At 65.1% G+C, this 20,213-nt stretch overlaps 1 protein-coding gene across 2 annotated transcripts in view; it reads left to right on the top strand.

Annotated features, from left to right (window-relative positions):
- The window catches only part of DNMT3A (DNA methyltransferase 3 alpha), a 49,107-nt gene that overhangs the window by 10,274 nt on the left and 18,620 nt on the right, over positions 1-20,213 (top strand). Inside the window, exons 4-5 of one of the 2 annotated variants that reach the window (XM_076332450.1) lie at positions 14,316-14,586; positions 19,713-19,759. In XM_076332450.1, the coding sequence (XP_076188565.1) occupies positions 14,316-14,586; positions 19,713-19,759 (318 nt within the window). Of the gene's footprint in view, positions 1-14,315; positions 14,656-19,712; positions 19,760-20,213 lie in introns of both variants that reach the window. The other variant, XM_076332449.1, reaches the window with a different exon arrangement.

Below are 20,213 nucleotides of genomic sequence, written 5' to 3'. Positions count from 1 at the left end.
CCCCGTGCACAGCGCCGGCCCGGCCAGCCGCCCGGCGGCTCCCGCTGCCAAGCGAGCAGAGCTGGCAAGCCCCGCGGCCCCACGGGCACTGCCAGGAGGCCGGGGAAAGCCCCGGCCGGGTGTGGGCTGCTAAAAATATCCTCCCCGCTGGAGAGCCCTGCGGTGCTGGCGCCTGCAGTAGCAGCCCCTGGCCGGGGGCACCGGACCGGGGTGGAGGGGAGCTGGCGCGCGGCATGGGGACACTGGGCGAGCGGGCTGGCTCCTTGGGGACCGTCTGAGGGTCCCCAAGCCCCTGCTCGCGGGGTCCCAGCAGGCAGATGTGTTGCAGGAGGGTGCTGAGCACCCACCTCAGCCCGCACCCGGGGCAGGGACATGAGCCCCGCTTGGGGACGGAGCTTGCCAGCACAGGGGGCTCAACGTGGGGCCGGCAGGGGTCTGGGCACCGAGGACCCATGCTGCTGCTGCCTTCCCTTCCCAGCGCGTCCATGTGGCGAGGAGCTCAGCCCTGGGGCCCCCATCAGGGCTGGGTCCCCGCAGGGGGCTCAGCGGGGTGCAGAGGACAGGCAGGAGCTGGCAGGGACGCGGGAGGAGGAGATGCCGATGCCTGCTGCAGGCAGGCCTGCCCACGCCGGAGCTGGGGGCAGCGGTGCTGAGGAGCGGCCGCAGGGACGGGCAGAGACGGACCCCGGCAGGAGCCAGCAGCTGCCTGGCAGAGCGGGCAGGGTGGGGGGATCCCTGCCCGGAGGCAGTAACCAGCCCCTCTGTTTTTCCCAGGTGTCGGAGGCGTTTTGCCCCGGGGTGTGACGCTGTCGGCCCGGTGCGCAGGGCCCGGGGGGGTGCTGCCCCAGCACACTGCAGGGCCAAGGCGGGCGGCCCCCCCGGACCCCCGTTCTGCGAGGGGGCAGCCAGGGGGTCTGGCTGGGGACAGGCCTGCAGGGACGGGTATCACAGTATCGGTGAGCCATGCCGTGCCACACCGAGCCGTGCCGTTCTGAGCTGTGCCGAGCCAGGCCGGGCCATACCGTGCTGTCCTGTGGTGCGCCGTGCCATGTTGAGCCATGCCGTGCCATGTGGTGCCAAGCCACGCTGTGCTGTGCTGAACCATGCTGTGTCGAACCATGCCGTGCCGTGGCTCCAGGACCAGTGCCCCCAACCCCAGCCGGGCCTGGCAGGGGCTCAGCAGCGGGACACCCCCTCTGCCAGTGGTTCTGCGGATGGTGCCGTGGATGGCAGTGACTCTCCCGGCACCTTCCCCCTAGCAAAAGGGGCATGGCCCAGGGGCTGCCCCAGCCCGTGTCCCCCCTTGCCTGGCAGCTCCCCAGGCTCGGGCAGGGGCCCTGTGGGTTTGGAGCTGCCGCCGGTGCTTCGGGACTGGGGTCAGCGCGAGGCTCCCCGAGGGCTGCAGTGTATCGGGGCTGTCCCCCATCTCTCCACAGGGACCGATCCCCAGCATCAGCATGCGTCCCCAGCACAGCCAGGCCCCTCCCCACAGCCGAGGCCCCGCCGGCATCCCCCCAGCAGCGAGCAATGCGGCGGGGCCGGCACGGGGCCGTCCAGCCCGGCGGGCTCCCGGCGGAGCAGCGTCCTTGGCGGGGGCCCAGCGGAGGGGAGGGGAGCGGGAGAAAGGCAGTGCTTGTTCCCAGGGCCCGGCCGGCGCGGAGGAAGCGGGTGGGTGGGCAGGAAGGCAGACCCGCCGCCGGGCCCTCCTCGGGGATGGGGACGGGCGCCGGGGCGGCCGGGGAGGGGCACGGCTGCGGGGTGGATCCGGGCCTCCCCTTCCCCTGCGCCTCTCCAGCCCGGCAGCGGTGTCTGAGCGGCAGCACCGGGACATGCCGGTGGCGTGGGGGGCCCGGTGAGCTGGGGTCCAGTCCCAACCCAGGTAGGGAAGCGGCAGCAGGGCCGGAGCCGGGGCGCCAGGTTTGGCTGGGGTGGCACCAGGCTTTTGCAGGGTTGGAGGCATGAGGGTGCAGGGAGGCTGATTTTGGATGGGTGCCGTGCTGGGGCATGCCAGCCACGGTGCCGGGTGGGCTTTGCCTCCCCGTCGTGCACGCGGTGCCTGTCCCGTCCCGGGGTTAACCTCCCACATGCCCCCCGTCCCACCACGACACGGAGGGACCCGCCTGCTCAGCACGGCTTCCTGGCATTGTCCGGCAGCACCACAGGGCCCGGGGAGCACCCCGCTGCGGACAGGGAGCCGGGGCCAAGCGGGTGCCGTGCCGGTGGGGGCTGCGGCAGATGCACGGTGACACCTGTTTCCTGAAAGCGTGGTGGGCCGGGGTCTGCCGTGCTGGCGGGAAGGGGCTGCCAAGGGCGGGGCCGGAGCAGGGCCGCGGCACTGGGGCAGCACGTGGCACGGCAGCCCCATCTGCTCCGCTCGGCCGCGGCCCAGCATGGGGAGGGGGCAGCACGGCTCCCGGCGAGGGGTGCGTGGTCCCGGCAGGGTGTCGCTCTCCGGCCCAGGGGCCAGCGGTGAGAGTTAATCCCGGTGCCACTGCCAGGGCCTCGCAGCCCCGAGGGGAGCGCGTGCCACCGTGTTCCCGCTGCCTCCACGTCTGCGTGGCCCCCCAGGCCCCGTCCCGCCGGAGGAGCGGGTTGAGCCCCACGCAGCCGCACCGAGCTCCCCGCAGCCGTGCCTCTGCCAGCCCCCGCAGCCACCTAATCTGGAGCACATTGCTGGCCTTCCCGTTTCCTCCCGGGAAGCCCACGCAGCCCCTGCGATTGTTTTCGGCGCGCTGTCCAGGATGCGGCCCCGAGCGGGAGGTGGGAGCGGGGCTGGGAGCGGCTGGGCCCCTGCCACAAGCTGCAGCCCGGCCCCGGGACCGCGTTGTGGGGACGGCAGCCGGGGACCCCGAGGGAGGGCGGCTCCTGCCGTGGCTCGGGGCGAGCCGGGGAGCTGGGGGATGCTGGCGTGCGGGGGATGGGGGGGACGCAGTGGGAAGCAGGACCCTTCCCGCTCGCCACGGGGCCCGCTGCGGGGACGGAGACCCCCGGCCTGTTCCCATGAGTGACATGGGGGACCCCCGCTTGTCCCTCCAGCTACAGCCCCTCACAGGGACCCCCGCGTGCAGGGCCGGGGTGCAGCCCGTGAGCCCCGCTTCGGTTTTCCCCGAGTCTCCCTCCATCCCCGTTGGTCCAGGCTGCCCCGTCCCCTTCCGAGACAGCTCTGGCCCCTCCCGCAGCTCCTCCTGCCCTGAGCCCCCCGGCCACACTGAGCCCCCCAGCCGCACTGAGCCCCCCGGCCGCACTGAGACGGGGCGGTTGGGGCACCGGCGGAGCGCGGGCACGGGGGGACCAGGCGGAGCGTGCGTCGCACAATCACTTCCAGAGCCGGTGTGAGGCCCGGGCGCAGGCACAGCGGCGCTGGCAGCTCCCTCCCCTCCACCAGCCAGGGACTTTGCTCTCCGGCATCCATCTCACTGCCAGCGCCAGCTCCCTCCGCTGCTCCGGGGCCACATCCAGGCGCACCGCGGCATCCCCGCAGCCCATCCCACCACTGCGGTCAGTGTCCAGGCCTCCCAGGGCTGCAGCGTCCGTCGACCGGCCACGCTGAGGTTTGTCCTTCAGCCTCTGTCGCCCCGCGCACACACTCGCTCACGGCCAGGAGCTCCCACGCGGCGGCAGGGCACGACACCTCCACCCTCCCCATGGCAACAGTGTCTTCTTGGTTGAGCCGTGCCCTTCCCGGGGACTGGGCTTTGCTGCCGGCCCCAGCCGGGAGGCTGTCCGGCATGGGGAGGGGCTGCCAGGCACCCCCGGGACTGTCGGCGGTGGCTCGCATGTCCGTGGCGCGTGGGTGTGCAGTGGCCCCCGCCCTGGTGTGTGCACATCCCCGGCACGAATGACACCACCGCACTGTCCCCAGGTGGGAGCAGGGCCAGCCCGGCTCCGGCCGGCGCTGCGGTGGGGGGCTGCGCGGTGCGAGCTCGGCACAGCGGGAGCGCCTTTGGGAGTGGTTCCGTGCATCCCCGCGGGCGGGCAGGCGTTGCGCTGACATGGCCGTGGCTCCCCACCGGTGCTGCCAGACACCCTGCGAAGGTTCCCACTGGTCCCCAACGCCCCCGCCTGCCCCGCCAGCCCCTTCCCCCTTGTGGGTTGCGGGGCGGCTTGTCCCCTCCTTCCCGGCTCCACCCGCGGCCCCTCTGCACAACAGCCCCCGGCCCCCCGCACGCTGGGGCTGGGGCCAGCGAGCGAGCAAGCGAGCGGAGGAAGTGACTTCTGCCACCAAGCCGGGGCGGCCGGGCCGAGCAGGAAGCGCCCGCCACCGCGGGGCCGCGGCTGCCAGCGCGGGGAGGAGGCGCCTGCGCGCGCGCGGGCGGGCGGCAGCTGGACGGGGGGTCTGTGCGTCAGCCGGAGGGGATGCGCCATGGTAAGCGGCACACGTTCCCCGCCGCCCGCCGGGCGCGCCTGGGGAGGGGGCTCCTGCGCCCCGCGGGGGAGCGAGCGGCGGTGGCGGCGGTGCAAATCCGGGGAGCTCTGGAGAGCAAAGGCTCCCCCGCCACCTGCTGCCCCCCCAGAGATCCTGCCCCAAGCCTCGGCCTCGACATCCCCTCCCCAGCCCCCTTCCCGGTGGCCCCGGGGCATGGGAGAGTGGGCAGCACCGCGGGCAGTCCGGCAGCACCACAGGCACCCTGGCTTACGCCAAGCCTGGCTGGCAGCTCAGCATTTGCTCCCTGGCACCCTGCCACCGTACGGTGCATCCTGGGACATGTAGTTTGCTGGGGACAGGCAAGAGGGTCCCTGCAGCCGGCTCCCCTCCATGCCACCCCGGCACCGCGCCAGCCTCGCGCCACACTCCCCCCGGCACCCTGGCCCCCCTGCGACATGGGGAGCCGGGAGGGCCAGGGCGGAGGTGGGGGCGGCGGCATATGGAAGGTGCCGGTGGGCTGCCTGTCCCCATGGCACGGCCACGTTTCCTGGCATCACTGCCACAGAGATGGGGGGGCCCTGCTCCAGCCCAGGCAGGGTGGCAGGCAGGGCCTGCCTGCCGCCCCCCCCCCACATGCCAGCACGCCTTGGCCAGGCAGGGCTGGGCACGGCTGGGCTGGGAGCAAACCTGGGTCCTCTCCCTCCGTCCCTGGGATCCTGCAAAGCCCCCGGTGCTCCCAGCTTCTTGCAAAGCCTCTTGTCATGGGTCCCGGGGGGGGGACAGGGATGGGGAGGCAAGGGTGGAGCTGGGGGCGCACAAGCTGGCGGAGGCAAGCGCGGGGCTCTGGGTGCGCACGCTGGCGGAGGCGAGCACGGGGCACAGGAAACGGGGCCGGGTGCCACCTCCCCAGCTCCCGGCACCGGGAAGCACCGGCAGCGCCCGCGGGTGTCTGTCCTTAGGGTGTTCGGCCACCGGTGCTGAGGGAGCTGGGGTGAGGCCGGGATGGGCACCCCATGCCCGTGGGCAGCATACGAGGTCTCCGAGGAGGACGGTGCTGGTGCCCGAATGGCTCCACCGTGCCGTGCCGGCGAGGGCCAAGCCCCAGGGATGGGGCCCCCCCAGGGGCCGGCATGGGGTGAGCCTGTGCCCCTCCGGGAGCACACCCGGGAGGGGACTGGGTGCTCCCCGGCACTGTGGTAGTGGGGCCGACCGGGGCCCGGGCAAGCGGCGGAGGTAGAGCCCACCCTGCTGCGGCTATGCCGCGCGTCGGGCACTGGCTGTCGCAGTGACGCAGCAGCACTTTCACTCTCCTTCGCCACGGAAACCGCCGAGCCGGGCTGTTCCTCTCGCTCTGACTCCGCTCTCGCTCCCGCCGCCACCAGCCCATGCCATGCTGTGCCGTGCCGTGCCGTGCAGCTCCCCCGGGGCTGGCGGCATGGCAGGGGACCAGTGATGCCATCCCCAGCCCCGCGGCCTTGCTCGCGCGCTCATCACTGCCGTCTGCCGCGCTCACGTCGGCACTGTCTGTCACACGGGCGCGCACTTGGGCCTGGCGTGCCGGTGAGTGCCGGCGCAGACGGTCCTCCCCCGTGTCTCACGCTCACGCACGCTCACCGCTTTGTCGCTGCGCTCGCGAGCCGGGGCTGGCTCCACGTTTCCTGCGGGCGCCGGCACCGCCTGTCACACACGCACACCCGCCTGTCGCACACACTGGCACCGCCCGTCGCACACACTGGCACTGCCTGTCACACACACACACCCGCCCACGGGTGTTGGCGTTGCCCATCTGACACACGCGCGTGCACGTCACGGGCCCCGGCTGTGCCTGTCACACTCTTTCTCACTCTCCCACTCGCACACACCGTGGGCCACATTTGTGTGTCATACTTGCACATGCGTGTGCACACAGGATTGTCACGGGGCCTGGCTCTGCCTGTCGCCTGTACACACAGGCGTCACGGTCCCCAGCTCTGCCCGTTGTGCGCACACACACGTAGGAACACCCACACGGGCTGTCCCTGCTGCCATGCACACGCACACACGTGGTTATCACATGCCTCGTCCCTCCCTGTCACACGCACACGCCTCGGTGGCTGGCTCTGCCTGTCGCGCGCACACACGCACAGCCGTCGCGGACCCTGGCTCCGCCTGTCTCTCGCGCAAGCGCACACACGCACCGCCGTCCCGGGGAGGGTGGCCCCACATCCGTCCCCGACGCTGATGGGGACAGGCGGGAATGAGGGGGACCCGACGCTGGGCCCGCACCACGGCGTTGCAGCACAGGCGAGCTGGGCAGGACGGCCAGCACGAGTGTCCCCTCTGCACAGGGGCTGTCCTCACCGACATGGGGACAGGAGTGGCCAGGTGACATCCCAGTGTGTCCTTGTCCTGAGGGTACCGTGGCACCATGTCCTGGTCCTGAGGGCATCATAGCCATGTGTCATGCTCCTGTGAGTGTCCTGGCCTTGTGTCCTGGTTCTGAGGGTTTCATGGACGCTTGTCCTGGTCCTGAAGGTGTCATGGCAGTGTATCCAGGTCCTCATGCTGTCATCCCTTGTGTCTTGGTTCTGAGGGTGCCGTGGTGCTGTGTCCTGGTCCTGAGGGTGTTCACTGCAAAATGACCTGCTCCTCAGGGTGTCATGCAGTGAGTCTTGGTCCTGAGGGTGCCATGGAGGTGTGCCTTGGTCCTGGACCTGAAGCTGCCATGCATTGTGTCCTGGTCCTGAGGGCGCCATGGCTCCATGTCCTGGTCCTCATGGTGTCATCTTCATTTTGTCTTGGTCCTCAGGGTGTCATGGCAGTTTGTCCTGGTCCTGAAGGTGCCCCGGCATTGTATCCAGGTCTTCATGGTGTCACATCCTTGCGTCTTGATCCCAAGGATGCTGTGGATGTGTGTCTTTTTCCTGAGGGTGTCATGGTGGTGTGTCCTGGTCCAGAGTTTGTCATGGCAGCGTGTCCTGTTCCTTAGCGTGTCATGGCAGCATGTCCTGGTCCTGAAGGTGCCATGACAGTGTATCCAGGTCCTCGTGGTGTCACATACTTCTGTCCTGGTGCTGTGGGTGTCACGTCCCGGTGTCCAGGTCCTGAGGATGCCATGTCGTTGTGTCATGGTCCTGAGGGTGTTATTGCAGCTGACAAGTGTCATGGCAGTGTGTCTTGGACCTGAGGGTGCCATGGCCATGTGTCCTGGCCATGAGAGTGCCATGCCTCTGTGTCCTGGTCTTCATGATGTCACCTCTTTTTGTCTTGATCCTGAGGGTGCCATGGTAGTGTGTCCTTGTCCTGAGGGCATCCTGGCACTGTGTCCTTGTCCTGAGATTGCCATGGTGGAGTGTCATGGTCCTGAAGGTGCCACAGCAGTATTTCCTGGCCCTCCTGGTGTCACATCTGTGTGTCCAATGTCCTGAGGGTTTCATGGCCATTTGTCCTGGCCATGAAAGCGTCATGGCATTGTGTCCTTCTCCTGAAGGTGCCATAGCGGTATATACTGCTCCTTAAGGTGTCATTGACATGTGTCATTGTCCTGAGGTTGTCGTGGCATTGTGTCTTGGTTATGAGGGTGCTATGGCAATGTGTCCCGCTCCTGAGGGTGCCATGGCTTTGTTTTTCCTTATCCTAAGGATGTTGTGGCAGCGTGTTCTTGTCCTGAGGGTGTCGTGACAGCATGTCCGGCTCCTGAGGATTTCATGGCATTGTGTCCTGGTCCTGAGGGTGTCATGGTTATGTATCTTGGTCCTGAGGGTGCTGTGGCTCTGTGTCCTGGTCCTGAGGAGGCCATGGCTCCATGTCTTTTTTTTGTGGGTGACATGGCAGTGTGTCCTGGTCCTGAAGGTGCCATGGCTGTGTGTCCTCGTCATGAGGGTGCTATGCCATTGTGTCCTTGTCCTGAGGGTGTCATGTCCATGTCTGCTGGTCCTGAGGCTGCCATGGCACTGTGTCCTGGTCCTGAGGGTGTCATGGCAGTGTGTCCTAGTCCTGAAGGTCTCTTGGCAGTGTATCCAGGTCCTCGTAGCGTCACTTCCTTGTGTCCTCGTCCTGAGGGTGCCATGGCATTGTATCCCCTGTTTCTGGGGAGACCTTATTGTAACCTTTCAATATGTAAAAGGGGGCTTATAAGAAAGAGAGAGAAAGACTTTTTACCAGGGCCTGTAGCAACAGGACAAGGGGCGATGGTTTTAAACTGAAAGAGGGTAGGGTTAGATTGGACATGAGGAAGAAATGTTTTACGATGAGGGTGGCAAGACACTGGCACAGGTTGCCCAGAGCAGTTATGGATGCCCCCTCCCTGGAAGTGTTCAAGGTCAGGTTGGATGGAGCTTTGAGCCACCTGATCTAGTGAACGATGTCCCTGCCCATGGCAGGGGGGGTTGGGCTAGATGGTCTTTGAAGGTCCTTTCCAACCCAAACCATTCCGTGATTCTATGATGTCCATGTGTCTAGGTCCTGCAGGTGCCATGGCAGTTTGTCTTGATCCTAAGGATTTCATGGTAATGTGTCCAGGTCCTGAGGATGCCGTGGCTCAGTGTCCTGGTCCTGAGGGTGCCATGTCCACGTGTCCTGCTCCTGAGGCTGCCATGGAAGTGTGTCTTGGTCCTGAAGGTGTTATGGCGGTGTGTCCTGGTCCTGAGTGTGTCATGATGTTGTGTCCTGGTACTGAGGGTGCGATGGCATTGTGTCCTGGTCCTGAGGGTGTCACATCTGTGTGTCCAGCTCCTGTGGGTGTCACATCGATGTGTTGTTGTTCTGAGGACACCATGGCATTGTGTCCTGTTCCTGAGGGTGTCATTGCAATGTGTCTTTGTCCTGAGGTTGTCTTGGCTACTTGTCCTGGACCTGAAGCTGCCATGCAGTGTGTCCTGGTCCTGAGTGTGCCATGGCTCTGTGTCCTGGTCCTCATGGTGTCACCTCCATTTGTCTTGGTCATGAGGGTGTCATATCCATGTGTCCTGGTCCTGAGGATGCCATGGCTGTGTGTCCTGGTCCTGAGGGTGTCATGGCAATGTGTCCTGGTGAGGGTATCTTGTGGCTTAACCCCGGCAGGCAGCTCAGCACCACACAGCCGCTTGCTCACTCCCCCACCCATCCCCAGTGGGACGGGGGAAGAGGAAAGGAAGAGAAAAAGCAAGACAACGTGTGGGTCGAGATGAGGACTGTTAAATAAGAGAAGAAGTGGCAGAAGAGGGAAAGGAAAGAAAACAAAACAAACCAAGTGATGCAAAGGCCATCACTCACCACCCACGGGTAGACCAGCCAGTTCCTGAGCAAAAGATGTCTTAACTTACCCAAACCCCCTCCACTCCCTTTTTATTGCTGATCGTGACGTTACATGGTGTGCAATGTAACACAATGGTTTGGGTGGGAAGGGACCTCTAAAGGTCATTTAGTCCAACCCCCCTGCCGTGGGCAGGGACATCTGCAACTAGAGCAGGTTGCTCAGAGCCCCGTCCAGCCTGACCTGGAATGTCTCCAGGGATGGGGCATCCACCACCTCTCTGGGCAACCTGGGCCAGTGTCTCACCACCCTCAGCGTAAACAATGTCTTCCTTCTGTCTAGTCTAACTCTCCCCCCGTTTAGTTTAAAGCCATTCCCCCTTGTCCTGTCGCAACAGGCCCTATTAAAAACTCTGTCCCCACCTTTTTTATAAGCCCCCTTTAAGTACTGACAGGCTGCAATAAGGTCTCCCCGGAGCCTTCTCTTCTCCGGGCTGAACAACCCCAACTCCCTCAGCCTTTCTCCATAGCAGAGGTGTTCCAGCCCTCTGGTCATCCTCGTGTCCCTCCTCTGGACCCGCTCCAACCGGTCCGTGTCTTTCCTGTGCTGAGGACCCCAGAGCTGGACGCAGCACTCCAGGGGGGGTCTCACCAGAGCAGAGCAGAGGGGCAGAATCCCCTCCCTCGACCTGCTGGCCACGCTGCTGGTGGTGCAGCCCAGGATACGATTGGCCGCCTGGGCTGCGAGCGCACATTGCTGGCTCATGTCCAGCTTTTCACCCACCAGTACCCCCAAGTCCTTCTCGGCAGGGCTGCTCTCCATCCCTTCATCCCCCAGCCTGGATTGATACTGGGGGTTGCCCCGACCCAGGGGCAGGACCTTGCACTTGGCCTTGTTGAACCTCATGAGGTTCACAGGGACCCACTTCTCCAGCTTGTCCAGGTCCCTCTGGATGGCATCCCATCCCTCTGGCGTGTCGACCGCACCACTCAGCTTGGTGTCATCTACAAACTTGCTGAGGGTGCACTCGATCCCACTGTCTATGTCATTGATGAAGATATTAAACAGTACCGGTCCCAATACGGACCCCTGCGGGACACCACTCATCACCAGTCTCCATCTGGACATTGAGCCGTTGACCACTACCCTCTGGATGCGACCACCTAATCAATTCCTCACCCACTGTACAGTCCACCCATCAAATCCATACCTCTGCAGTTTAGAGAGAAGGATGTTGTGGGGGACCGTGTCAAAGGCCTTACAGAGGTCCAGACAGACATCTGTAGCCCTTCCCTTGTCCACTGATGTAGTCACCCCATCACAGAAGGCCACTAGGTTGGTCAGGCAGGACTTGCCCTTGGTGAAGCCATGCTGGCTGTCTTGAATCACCTCCTTGTCCTCCATGTGCCTTAGCATAGCTTCCAGGAGGATCTGTTCCATGGTCTTCCCAGGCACAGAGGTGAGACTGACTGGCCTGTAGTTCCCCGGGTCTTCCTTTTTTCCCTTTTTAAAAATGGGGGTTATGTTTCCCCTTTTCCAGTCAGTGGGAACTTCACCGGACTGCCACGACTTCTCAAATATGATGGGTAGTGGCTTAGCAACTTCATCTGCCAGTTCCTTCAGGACCCACGGATGGATCTCATCAGGTCCCGTGGACTTGTGCACCTTCAGGTGCCTTAGATGGTCTCAAACCTGATCTTCTCCCCCAGTGGGCGGCTCTTCATTCTCCCAGTCTCCGCCTTTGCCTTCTGTGGCTTGGGCGGTGAGGCTCGAGCGCTTGCTGGTAAAACCAAGGCAAAAAAGTCATTGAGTACCTCAGCCTTCTCCATATCCCAGGTAGCCAGGTCTCCTGTTTCGTTCCAGAGGGGGCCCACATTTTCCCTTGTCTTCCTTTTATCCCCGATGTACCTATAGCATCTTTTCTTGTTGCCCTTGATGTCCCTGGCCAGATTTAATTCTATCAGGGCTTTAGCTTTCCTAACCTGATCCCTGGCTGCTCGGACAATTTCTCTGTATTCCTCCCAGGCTACCTGTCCTTGCTTCCACCCTCTGTAGGCTTCCTTTTTGTGTTTGAGTTTGTCCAGGAGCTCCTTGTTCATCCATGCAGGCCTCCTGGCGTTTTTGCCTGACTTCCTCTTTGTTGGGATGCATCGCTCCTGAGCTTGAAGGAGGTGATCCTTGAATATTACCCAGCTTTCTTGGGTCCCTCTTCCCTCCAGGGCTTTGTCCCATGGTAATGTACCAAGCAGATCCCTGAAGAGGCCAAAGTCTGCTCTCCTGAAGTCCAGGGTAGTGAGCTTGCTGTGCGCCCTCCTCGGTGCCCTAAGGATCTTGAACTCCACCATTTCATGGTCACTGCAGCCCAGGCTGCTCTTGAGCTTCTCATTCCCCACCAGCCCCTCCTTGTTGGTGAGAACAACGTCCAGCATAGCACCTCTCCTCGTTGGCTCCTCTACTGCTTGGAGAAGGAAGTTATCATTGACGCATTCCAGGAACCTCCCAGATTGCTTATGTCCTGCCATGTTGTGCCTCCAACAGATGTCGGGGTGGTTGAAGTCCCCCATGAGGACCAGGGCTCGTGAGCGTGAGGCTGCTCCTGTCTGTCTATAGAGGGCCTCATCCACTCTGTCTTCCTGGTCAGGTGGCCTGTAGCAGACCCCCACCGTAATGTCACCTGTCCCTGCCCTCCCTTTAATCCTGACCCACAAGCTCTCAGTCAGCTCCTCATCCATCCCCAGGCAGAGCTCCAGGCACTCCTGCTGGTCATGGACATAGAGGGCGACACCCCCTCCTCATCTCCCCTGCCCGTCCTTCCTAAAGAGCCTGTATCCCTCCATCCCAACACTCCAGTCATAGGAGCCATCCCACCACGTCTCCGTGATGCCAATAAGGTCGTAGCCCTGCAGGCGTGCGCACGTCTAACTCCTCTTGTTTATTCCCCATGCTACGTGCGCTTGCACAGAGGCATTTAAGTTGGGCCCCCGATGAAGCTGTCTTACTGGCTGGAGTGGCTGGAGTTCCTTTGTGCTGCTCTTCAGTTAGTTCAGGTCAGCTGCCTGGTTGTGTGACATGGCATGGTGTCCTGGTCCTGAGGGCATCATGGTTGCGTATTTCAGTCCTGAGGGTGCTGTGGCTCTGTGTCCCGGTCCTGAGGAGGCCATGGCTCCATGTCCTGCTTTTGCCTGTGTCATGGCAGTGTGTCCTGGTCCTGAAGGTGCCATGGCTGTGTGTCCTCGTCATGAGGGTGCCATGCCGTTGTGTCCTAGCCCTGAGTGTGTCATGGCAGTGTGTCCTGGTCCTGAAGGTGTTGTGACACTGTGTCCAGGTCCTGAGGGTGCCATGGCAGTTTTTCCTGATCCTAAGGATTTCATGGCACCATATCCTGGTCCTGGGGGTGTCATGGCTGTGTGTCCTTGTCCTGAGGGTGTCAATACAGTGTAGCCCTGGTCCTGAGGGTGCCGTGGCCTTGTTCTGGCCCTGAGGGTGTCATACCACCATGTCCTGGTCCTGAGGGTTTCATGACAGCATGTCCTGGTACTGGGGATATCATGTCTATGTGTCCTGGTCCTGAAGGTGTCGTGACCACTTGTGCTGGTCCTGAGGGTGTCATGGCTTTGTATCCTGGACCTGAAGGTGCCATGACAGTGTGTCCTTGTCCTGAGGGTGTCATGGCAGTGTGTCCTGGTACTGATGATGTCACGTCCGTGTGTCTTCCTCCTGAGAGTGCTGTGGCATTGCGTTCTGGTCGTGAATGTGTCATGGCCATGTGTCCTGGTCCTGAGGGTGTCACTGCAGCGTGTCCTGGTCCTGAGGATGTTGTGGCAGGGTGTTTCTTAGTGTTGAGGGTGCCATGGCCATGTGTCCTGGTCCTGAGGGTGCTGTGGCAGGGTGTCCAATGTCCTGAGGGTGCCATGGCTGCGTGTCCTGGTCCTGAAAGTGTTGTGCCACTGTGTCCTGGTCCTGAGGATGCCATGGCAATGTGTCCTGCTCCTGAGGATGTCATGGCAGCATGTCCTGTCCCTGAAGGTGCCATGGCAGTGTGTCACAGCTCTGAGGGTGTCATGTCCATGTGTCCCAGTCCCGAGTGTGCCACGGCAGCTTGTCCTGGTCCTGACATCCCATGGCAGTGTGTCCTGGTCCTAAGAGTGCCATGGCAGCATGTCCTCGTCCTGATGGTGTCACAGCAGCATGTCCTGGTCCTGATTATGTCACATCCATATATCCTGGTCCTGCGGGTGCCATGGCGTTGTGTGATGGTCCTCATGACATCATGACAGCATGTCAATGTCCTGAGGGTGCCATGGCCATGTGTCCTGGACCTTAGGGTGCCATTGTAGCCCCGTCCCACCCTGGGGCACCCTGCCAGCCCCTGCAGGCAGCGGCAGCCCAGCATGCCTGAGATGCAGGAGGTGAAACTTGGTCTTTTTGGTGTAATGCGTATTTGTCCCCAGATTATCACCGCGTCATGGAGCCGTGTCTGTTGGGGGTATGGGCTGTGGTCCTGGAGATGCCCTTCGCACCGTGCCGTCTGCCGCGGGGAAGTGGGGTCAGGGCAGGGAGACGGGGACAGGGACTGGATGGGGCTGGTTGCACCAAGGTGGTGCGAGGGCTCCCGCCGTGGGGCCTAGCGGTGGTGGCCGGTGGGGTGCGGGCTGGGGGCGCGTGTGGGGCGCGAGCGGGGACGTGCCCCCCCTTGCCAGCGCCCATCGCAGCTCCTTTCCCTCTCCTTCTCGGCAGGTGGAAAGCAGTGACACCCCCAAAGACATCGCGGCTGTCCCCAAGTGCCCCGTGCCCTGCCCAGAGGCCAGCCCTGCCGAGCTGCTGCCCAACGGGGACGTGGAGGGGGACGGTGCCCAGTGGAAGGGCGCGGAGGAGGGCGGCACGAGCCCCAAGGGTGGGCGCCCCGAGGAGGACGAGACGGAGAGCCTGCCAGACGGCGAGACGGGCCGGGCGCTGGAGAACGGCCGCTGCACCCCCAAGGAGGGCCTGGACGCCCCGGCCGATGAGGGTGAGCTGGCCCCTTCCGACCCCCAGAAGAAACGCGGGAGGAGGAAACTCCTGGAGGCCGCAGAGAAAAGTAAGACCTTAGCGTTGAGGGCTCCCCGCTACAGGGCTGCAGCTCTGCCCGCGGTCCCACCGGCGCCTGCTGCGCCCCTCCGGGGACCCCTGACCCCCACCGCCCTGCCCGGCATGCCGTCCCCGGGAGGGGTCCGGGCTGCAGCGGCTCCCGGGCTGGGGAGCGCTGCCAGAGGAGGAGGAGGAAGGACTGAACCCCTCCGTGTCACGCAGGATTTGGGGTGGGGGCAGCCGATCAGAGCGGTGGGCTGCCCTCGCACGCACCGCCCTTCCTGCTGGGCTCCACTCCCCCTGGCAGGAACAGGGCGGGCAGGAGGGGAGGTCGGTTCTCGTCCTGCCGGCGCAGCCGGTGCAGGTGCCCCGCGGCACAGGCGTGCCCCAGCCTGCATGCGAGCCTGCCCCGGAGCGTGCCCGCCACCGCCGATGCTTGTGCCGCTTTGCATGGCAGCCCTGCATGTGCCAGGGGCAGAGCGGGAGGTGTGTGCATGGTGCGGTCCTGGGGCCACGCTGCCCTGGTGCCGAGGAGGTGCCAGCTCTGGTGCCGGTGCTGCTCTGGGCGTTGCAGGGAGCACGCGAGGCGGTGGGCTCAGCGCCGCGCTGAGGATCAGCCCCAGACACCAGCACATGCTGGGAGCTCCCAGCTGCGAAGCAGCTTGGCAGAGAGGGCCCTGGGGATCCCGGTGGACACCAAGCCGAGCATGAGCCAGCAGCAGGTCCTCGTGCAACGAAGGCAAATGGCGTCCTGGGCTGCGTTAGGAGTATTGCCCACTGGTTGAGGAGGCCACCCCGTGAGTGCTGGGTCCAGTGCTGGGCTCCCCAGTACAAGAGAGACGTGGACAGACTGGAGAGAGTCCAGCGAGAGGCCGCTAAGATGCTGAAGGGCCTGGAGCATCCCTCCTATGAGGAAAGGCTGAGGGAGCTGGGGCTGCTCAGCCTGGAGCAGAGAAGGCTCAGGGGGATTGAATCCATGTCAGGGAGGGTGCCAAGAGGACAGAGCCAGGCTCTTCCCGTGGTGCCCAGTGCCAGGACCAGAGGCCATGGGCACAAACTGGACCCCAGGAGGGTCCCTCTAAGCAGCAGGGGACAGTCCTCAGTGTGAGGGTGACACAGGCACAGGCTGCCCAGGGAGGTGGTGGGATCTCCGTCCCTGGAGACTCTGGTCATGGTCCTGGGCAAGCGGCTCTGGGTGGCCCAGACGGAGCCAGGGGCTGGACTGGGGGGACCCCAGCGAGGCCTGGCCTCCGCCAGTCCATGGGTGTGTCACGTCCGTGAGCGCGAGTGCAGATCCGTGTGTGCAGCTCGGGGAGGGCTCCCAGCCCTGCCGCCCCTGCCTGCTGCGACACCCACGGCTCCCCTGCAGACCCCAGCACTGTGGACACGGGGCACCCGCTCCTCGGCTCGTGCCAGCTGCGTCCGTGCTCCTGTCTGGGCAGGGGCGAGCCGCCGCAGCACCGCGGGCATGGCACGCTGGTGGGCTGCCTGCCAGGGTCCCCACGGGGACCAGGTTCCCTGGGGCTGCATGGTGCCTGTTGCTGGCTCCTGGCCCCAGCAGAGCTGCCGCTCACCGAGGACAGGCTTCCCCCCCCCCCCCAGCGCCTTCCCTGGCCGTGACTGCTCATGGGCAGGAGTGGCTCCACTCTCCGCAGCTGGAAAGGGGTACACGGCTCCAGCGCAGGCCACGGGGGAGCCCAGCACTGGCCCTGGCTGCCCCCCAGGCACATGCCGGCCTGTGGCCCCGCTGCCGCCATCTCTCTTGGCCGGGAGGTGCCGGGCGGTGGGATGGGGCAGCATGGACCAGTCATGAGCCAGGATGGGGGGCCGTGTTCTCCCCACAGCGGGGGACAGACAGCTGGCAGCAGAGGGGACACAGAGCTGGGGTGTCAGCACTGGCACCATGGGACACTGCGGAGCAGAAACAGGGTGAGAACGAGGGGCATCAGGCTCTGGCTCTCGGGGCCTTCTTGACCCGGATCAGCATAGAGACCTACTGCCGGGCATGCTGAACGAGGGATGGAGACAAGCAAGGAAGGGCTGGGATGGAGAGGGGAGAGGCAGGGCTGGGATGGAGACAGATGAGGCAGGGCTGGAATGGAGACAGATGAGGCAGGGCTGGGATGGAGCTGGGAGAGGCTGGGCTGGAAACGGATGAGGCAGGGCTGGGATGGAGACGGATGAGGCAGGGCTGGGATGGAGAAGGGAGAGGCAGGGCTGGGATGGAGACGGATGAGGCAGGGCTGGGATGGAGCTGGGAGAGGCTGGGCTGGGATGGAGACGGATGAGGCAGGGCTGGGATGGAGATGGATGAGGCAGGGCTGGGATGGAGACGAGCGATGCAGATGCTGCTGCAGTCACGAGGCACAGAGCAGGCAGCTGAGGGAGCAGAGAAGCCATAGCTGGCAGCACGGTACAGACGGCTGGGGGGAGCTTGCTGGGCTGGGCATGCCGTGGTTGGTCGTGGGTCACGGTGCAGCCCCAGTGCCAGGCTGACCGCGGTGGCCAAGGGGAGCTGGACCAGATGGGCTGAGCCAGTGTGGGTCAGCGCGGCACACCCCAATGTGGGGACCAGTGTGGAGTGGGGTGGAGACAGCCCCGGGGGTGCCCTGCCGCCGGCTCCTGTGTGCGGCAGAGCTCTTGATTTGGAGGCCAGCAGCAGCAGGCACCGGCGGGAGCATGAGCACGGTGCCGTGAGCACGGTGCGTGAGCATGGGTATCACGAACATGGGTGCCATGAGCAGGTCAGGCTTCACCTTCCAGCCTCGGGCTGGTGTTCAGCCCTTTCCCCTCAGCATTACAAAGCCCTTCCTTCCCCCGGTGTGACCTGCCCGCAGGGCCCTTGCACATGGTGCTCATCCTCCTTCTGCTCTCCTCACCGCGCAGGCAGAGTGGCAGCTGCCTGCATTCCTGCCGGGCAGGCGCTTTCCGATCATCTGGAGGCTCTTCCCTGCCCTCCTCTCTTCTCCGGTGCTTTCCTGCAAACACGGCCGGTGTCTGGCTGCAGCCGTGGGCTGCCTGCCCTGGTGCTGCTCCAAGGCTCCGCTGGGCTCGGGGCAAGTGCCCAGGTGATGGTGTCGAAGCGGTACCCGGTGGTGCCCAGAGGCTGTCTGGGGGAGCCGTTACAGCCGCCAGGAGCTCACTCCCTTCCCTAGAAACCATTTCCAGCGCTTTGGCCATGTCTGCACCGAGGTTAGCGGCGGCATCGTCACCTTCCAGTGACAGGCTTGGCTCCTGCCAGATCCTTGTCTGCTCTTTGGTCCTTCAGCTCCTGCTGCCTCGTGCTCGGCTGGCCAGAGGGCTCTCCCGAGCATCCCTCATCCCCTCATCCAGCACTCCTGCCTCCATCACTGGTTCCTTCTCCTTGCACGCTGGCTTTTTACCTCTCGCTGCCCTTCTGACCCAGCACGGGGCCAAGGACCTGCTCTTCCAGCGCTGCCCGAGCACAACTTACCGGCTGCCTCATCAGCTCTGCACCCCTTCACTGTCCCCCCCAGTCCCATCCCTGCCAAAATCCCCGATGGGGGAAGGTCTCGGGCAGGATCATGCCATCGGTCAGTAACTCTGCATCCTGGCCCATCGGCGCAGCAGGCCGGCAGAGAGCATGGGGCACGGCGCTGCCGCGGGCCACTGGGATGGGCAGGAGCCGAGGCCGGGGGCTTTGCTGAGCCCTGGCCATGCTGGGCATGTGTGGGATGCTCAGGCAGCGAGCTGCAGCCGCGAGGCCTCCGTGGCCCGTTGCAGGCAGGTGCTGCGGCAACCCTGGCACTGGTAACGGACCGGTGCTGGGCTCTGCGTCTCCAGCCGCACAGCGGGCAGGGCGGCAGAGGGGTGGGGGGATGCCAGCTGCATGTCCCCAGTTCGGTCGGTGCCCCCCAGTTTGGCCAGTCCCAGTGCCTGGGTTGCTGGACCCGGTGACGGAGGGGACCTCCATCTCGGAACAGGCCCGGGTCCCCTCTCCTGTGCCTCAGTTTCCCCACCTGAGATCCCCGTGCCTGTGGGCAGGGCCGGGAGGACAGGTTGCCCGGGCACCCCCAGGGCATGCGCACACTCTGACCCCCAGCACGGAGCCAGAAATCCCCTGTCCCCCAGCGTCCCCCGCTATCCCTCGCTGTTTCCTCGTGTCCCCCAGCACTCACAGCAGGGCTCTCGGCCGCTCTCCTGCTCGGGCCTTGCTGCTTCTGGGGCGGGGGCCGGCTGCCGTGGTGGGGTCAGGTCCCCATGTGCCAGCTGCGAGGGACTGTCCGGGTGTCATGCAGGGCTGGGTGGGCGTCCGAGGTGGCTGTGAGTGCAGCACAGCCCGAGGACCTGGGGGACGTTGCTCCCTGCAGCAAAACAGGGTGCGTGTTCAGCCGGCGAGGGGGCACCGGGGGTCCCGGCCGAGCCCCTCCCCTGCCGCCCAGGTCTGTGCCGGGACGGCCAGTGCCCAGCAGGCAGGGCAAAGCACAGGGGGATGCCGGTGCCCAGGAGGGAGGTGCCCTCCCCGGCACAGGGACCCACTGGCCTCAATGCTGCCCGCAGCGAGGCACGGGCGGGTGGGTGCCCCCGCATGTGCATGCCGGCGCACCCCGTGCTCCAACCTGGCTGCCCCCGCTCGGTCCCGGGCCCCGGCAGCTCAGGGTGCGTGGAGGTTTGCAACCCCAGAAACGGTCGGGGTTATTTTTAGCTGCTTTCCCGGCAGTGGCTCGGCGCATACCTGCAGCGCGCGAGATGTGCCGATAGCACAGGAAGCCGGCGGGGCTCCGCGTGCTTCCCCTGCCCGCCCCAGCCCCAGCGGGGGCCGCTCCCCCGGACACCCCCCCCAGACTCCCCAAACCCCCCAGCCGGGGTGTGGGGAGGGGGCGTGGGAGCAGCCAGCTCACGGCCCGGCAGCCAGCGTCCCCCAGGGAGCACAGCCCAGGCCTCACACGGCGGCGATGGGTGCCCTTCCCCGGTCCAGGGCCAGCCCCCAGCCGGGCTGGGGGGTCGCAGGTGGGCTCCCTTCTCCCCCGCGGGGGCCTGGGTGCCCTGCCCCATAGCACTGAGCTGGTCCCCCCGGCTGATGGCTCCTCTCTGTTCTGTGTGCAGGCAAGGAAGAGAAGGAAGAAAACAACTTCGACACCCTGAAAATGGAGGCAAGTATGTCCCGGGGCTGGGCCCCCGCCAGGGGCTGCACCGAGGCACCCGCAGGAGACGGGCACAGCCCCGCAGCCCACCGGCCAGCATGGCGCTCCCCATGCCCGTGGGAACCGGCACCCCCTGGTCCCTCAGCGCCAGCAGCCATGGGGGAGCTGCAGGGACGGAGTCCTTGGCGGAACGGGGGTCCTGGGCTCCTGCGCCCCGACACAGCCAGACACCAGGCAGCACCTGCACCAGACGGCACCGAGCTGTGGCCAGGCCGGTGAAGCCCCTCCATCCAGCCCTTCTCGCGGGACGGTGCTTGCCCGGGCTGACCCCACGCCTCCCCCAGGTGCCCGGGCAGAGCATGTCAGCCTGGGGCAGATCCATGCCCGGGACGGTGCCGGCGGTGCCCATCGTGGTGCAGCCAGCCGTGGCGTGGTGCCCGGTCCTGGTGCAGATGTGGGCCAG

Source organism: Aptenodytes patagonicus, chromosome 3, assembly GCF_965638725.1.
Source record: "Aptenodytes patagonicus chromosome 3, bAptPat1.pri.cur, whole genome shotgun sequence".
NCBI classification, from domain to species: Eukaryota; Metazoa; Chordata; class Aves; order Sphenisciformes; family Spheniscidae; genus Aptenodytes; species Aptenodytes patagonicus.
This window is presented reverse-complemented; position numbering and strand designations above follow the sequence as displayed.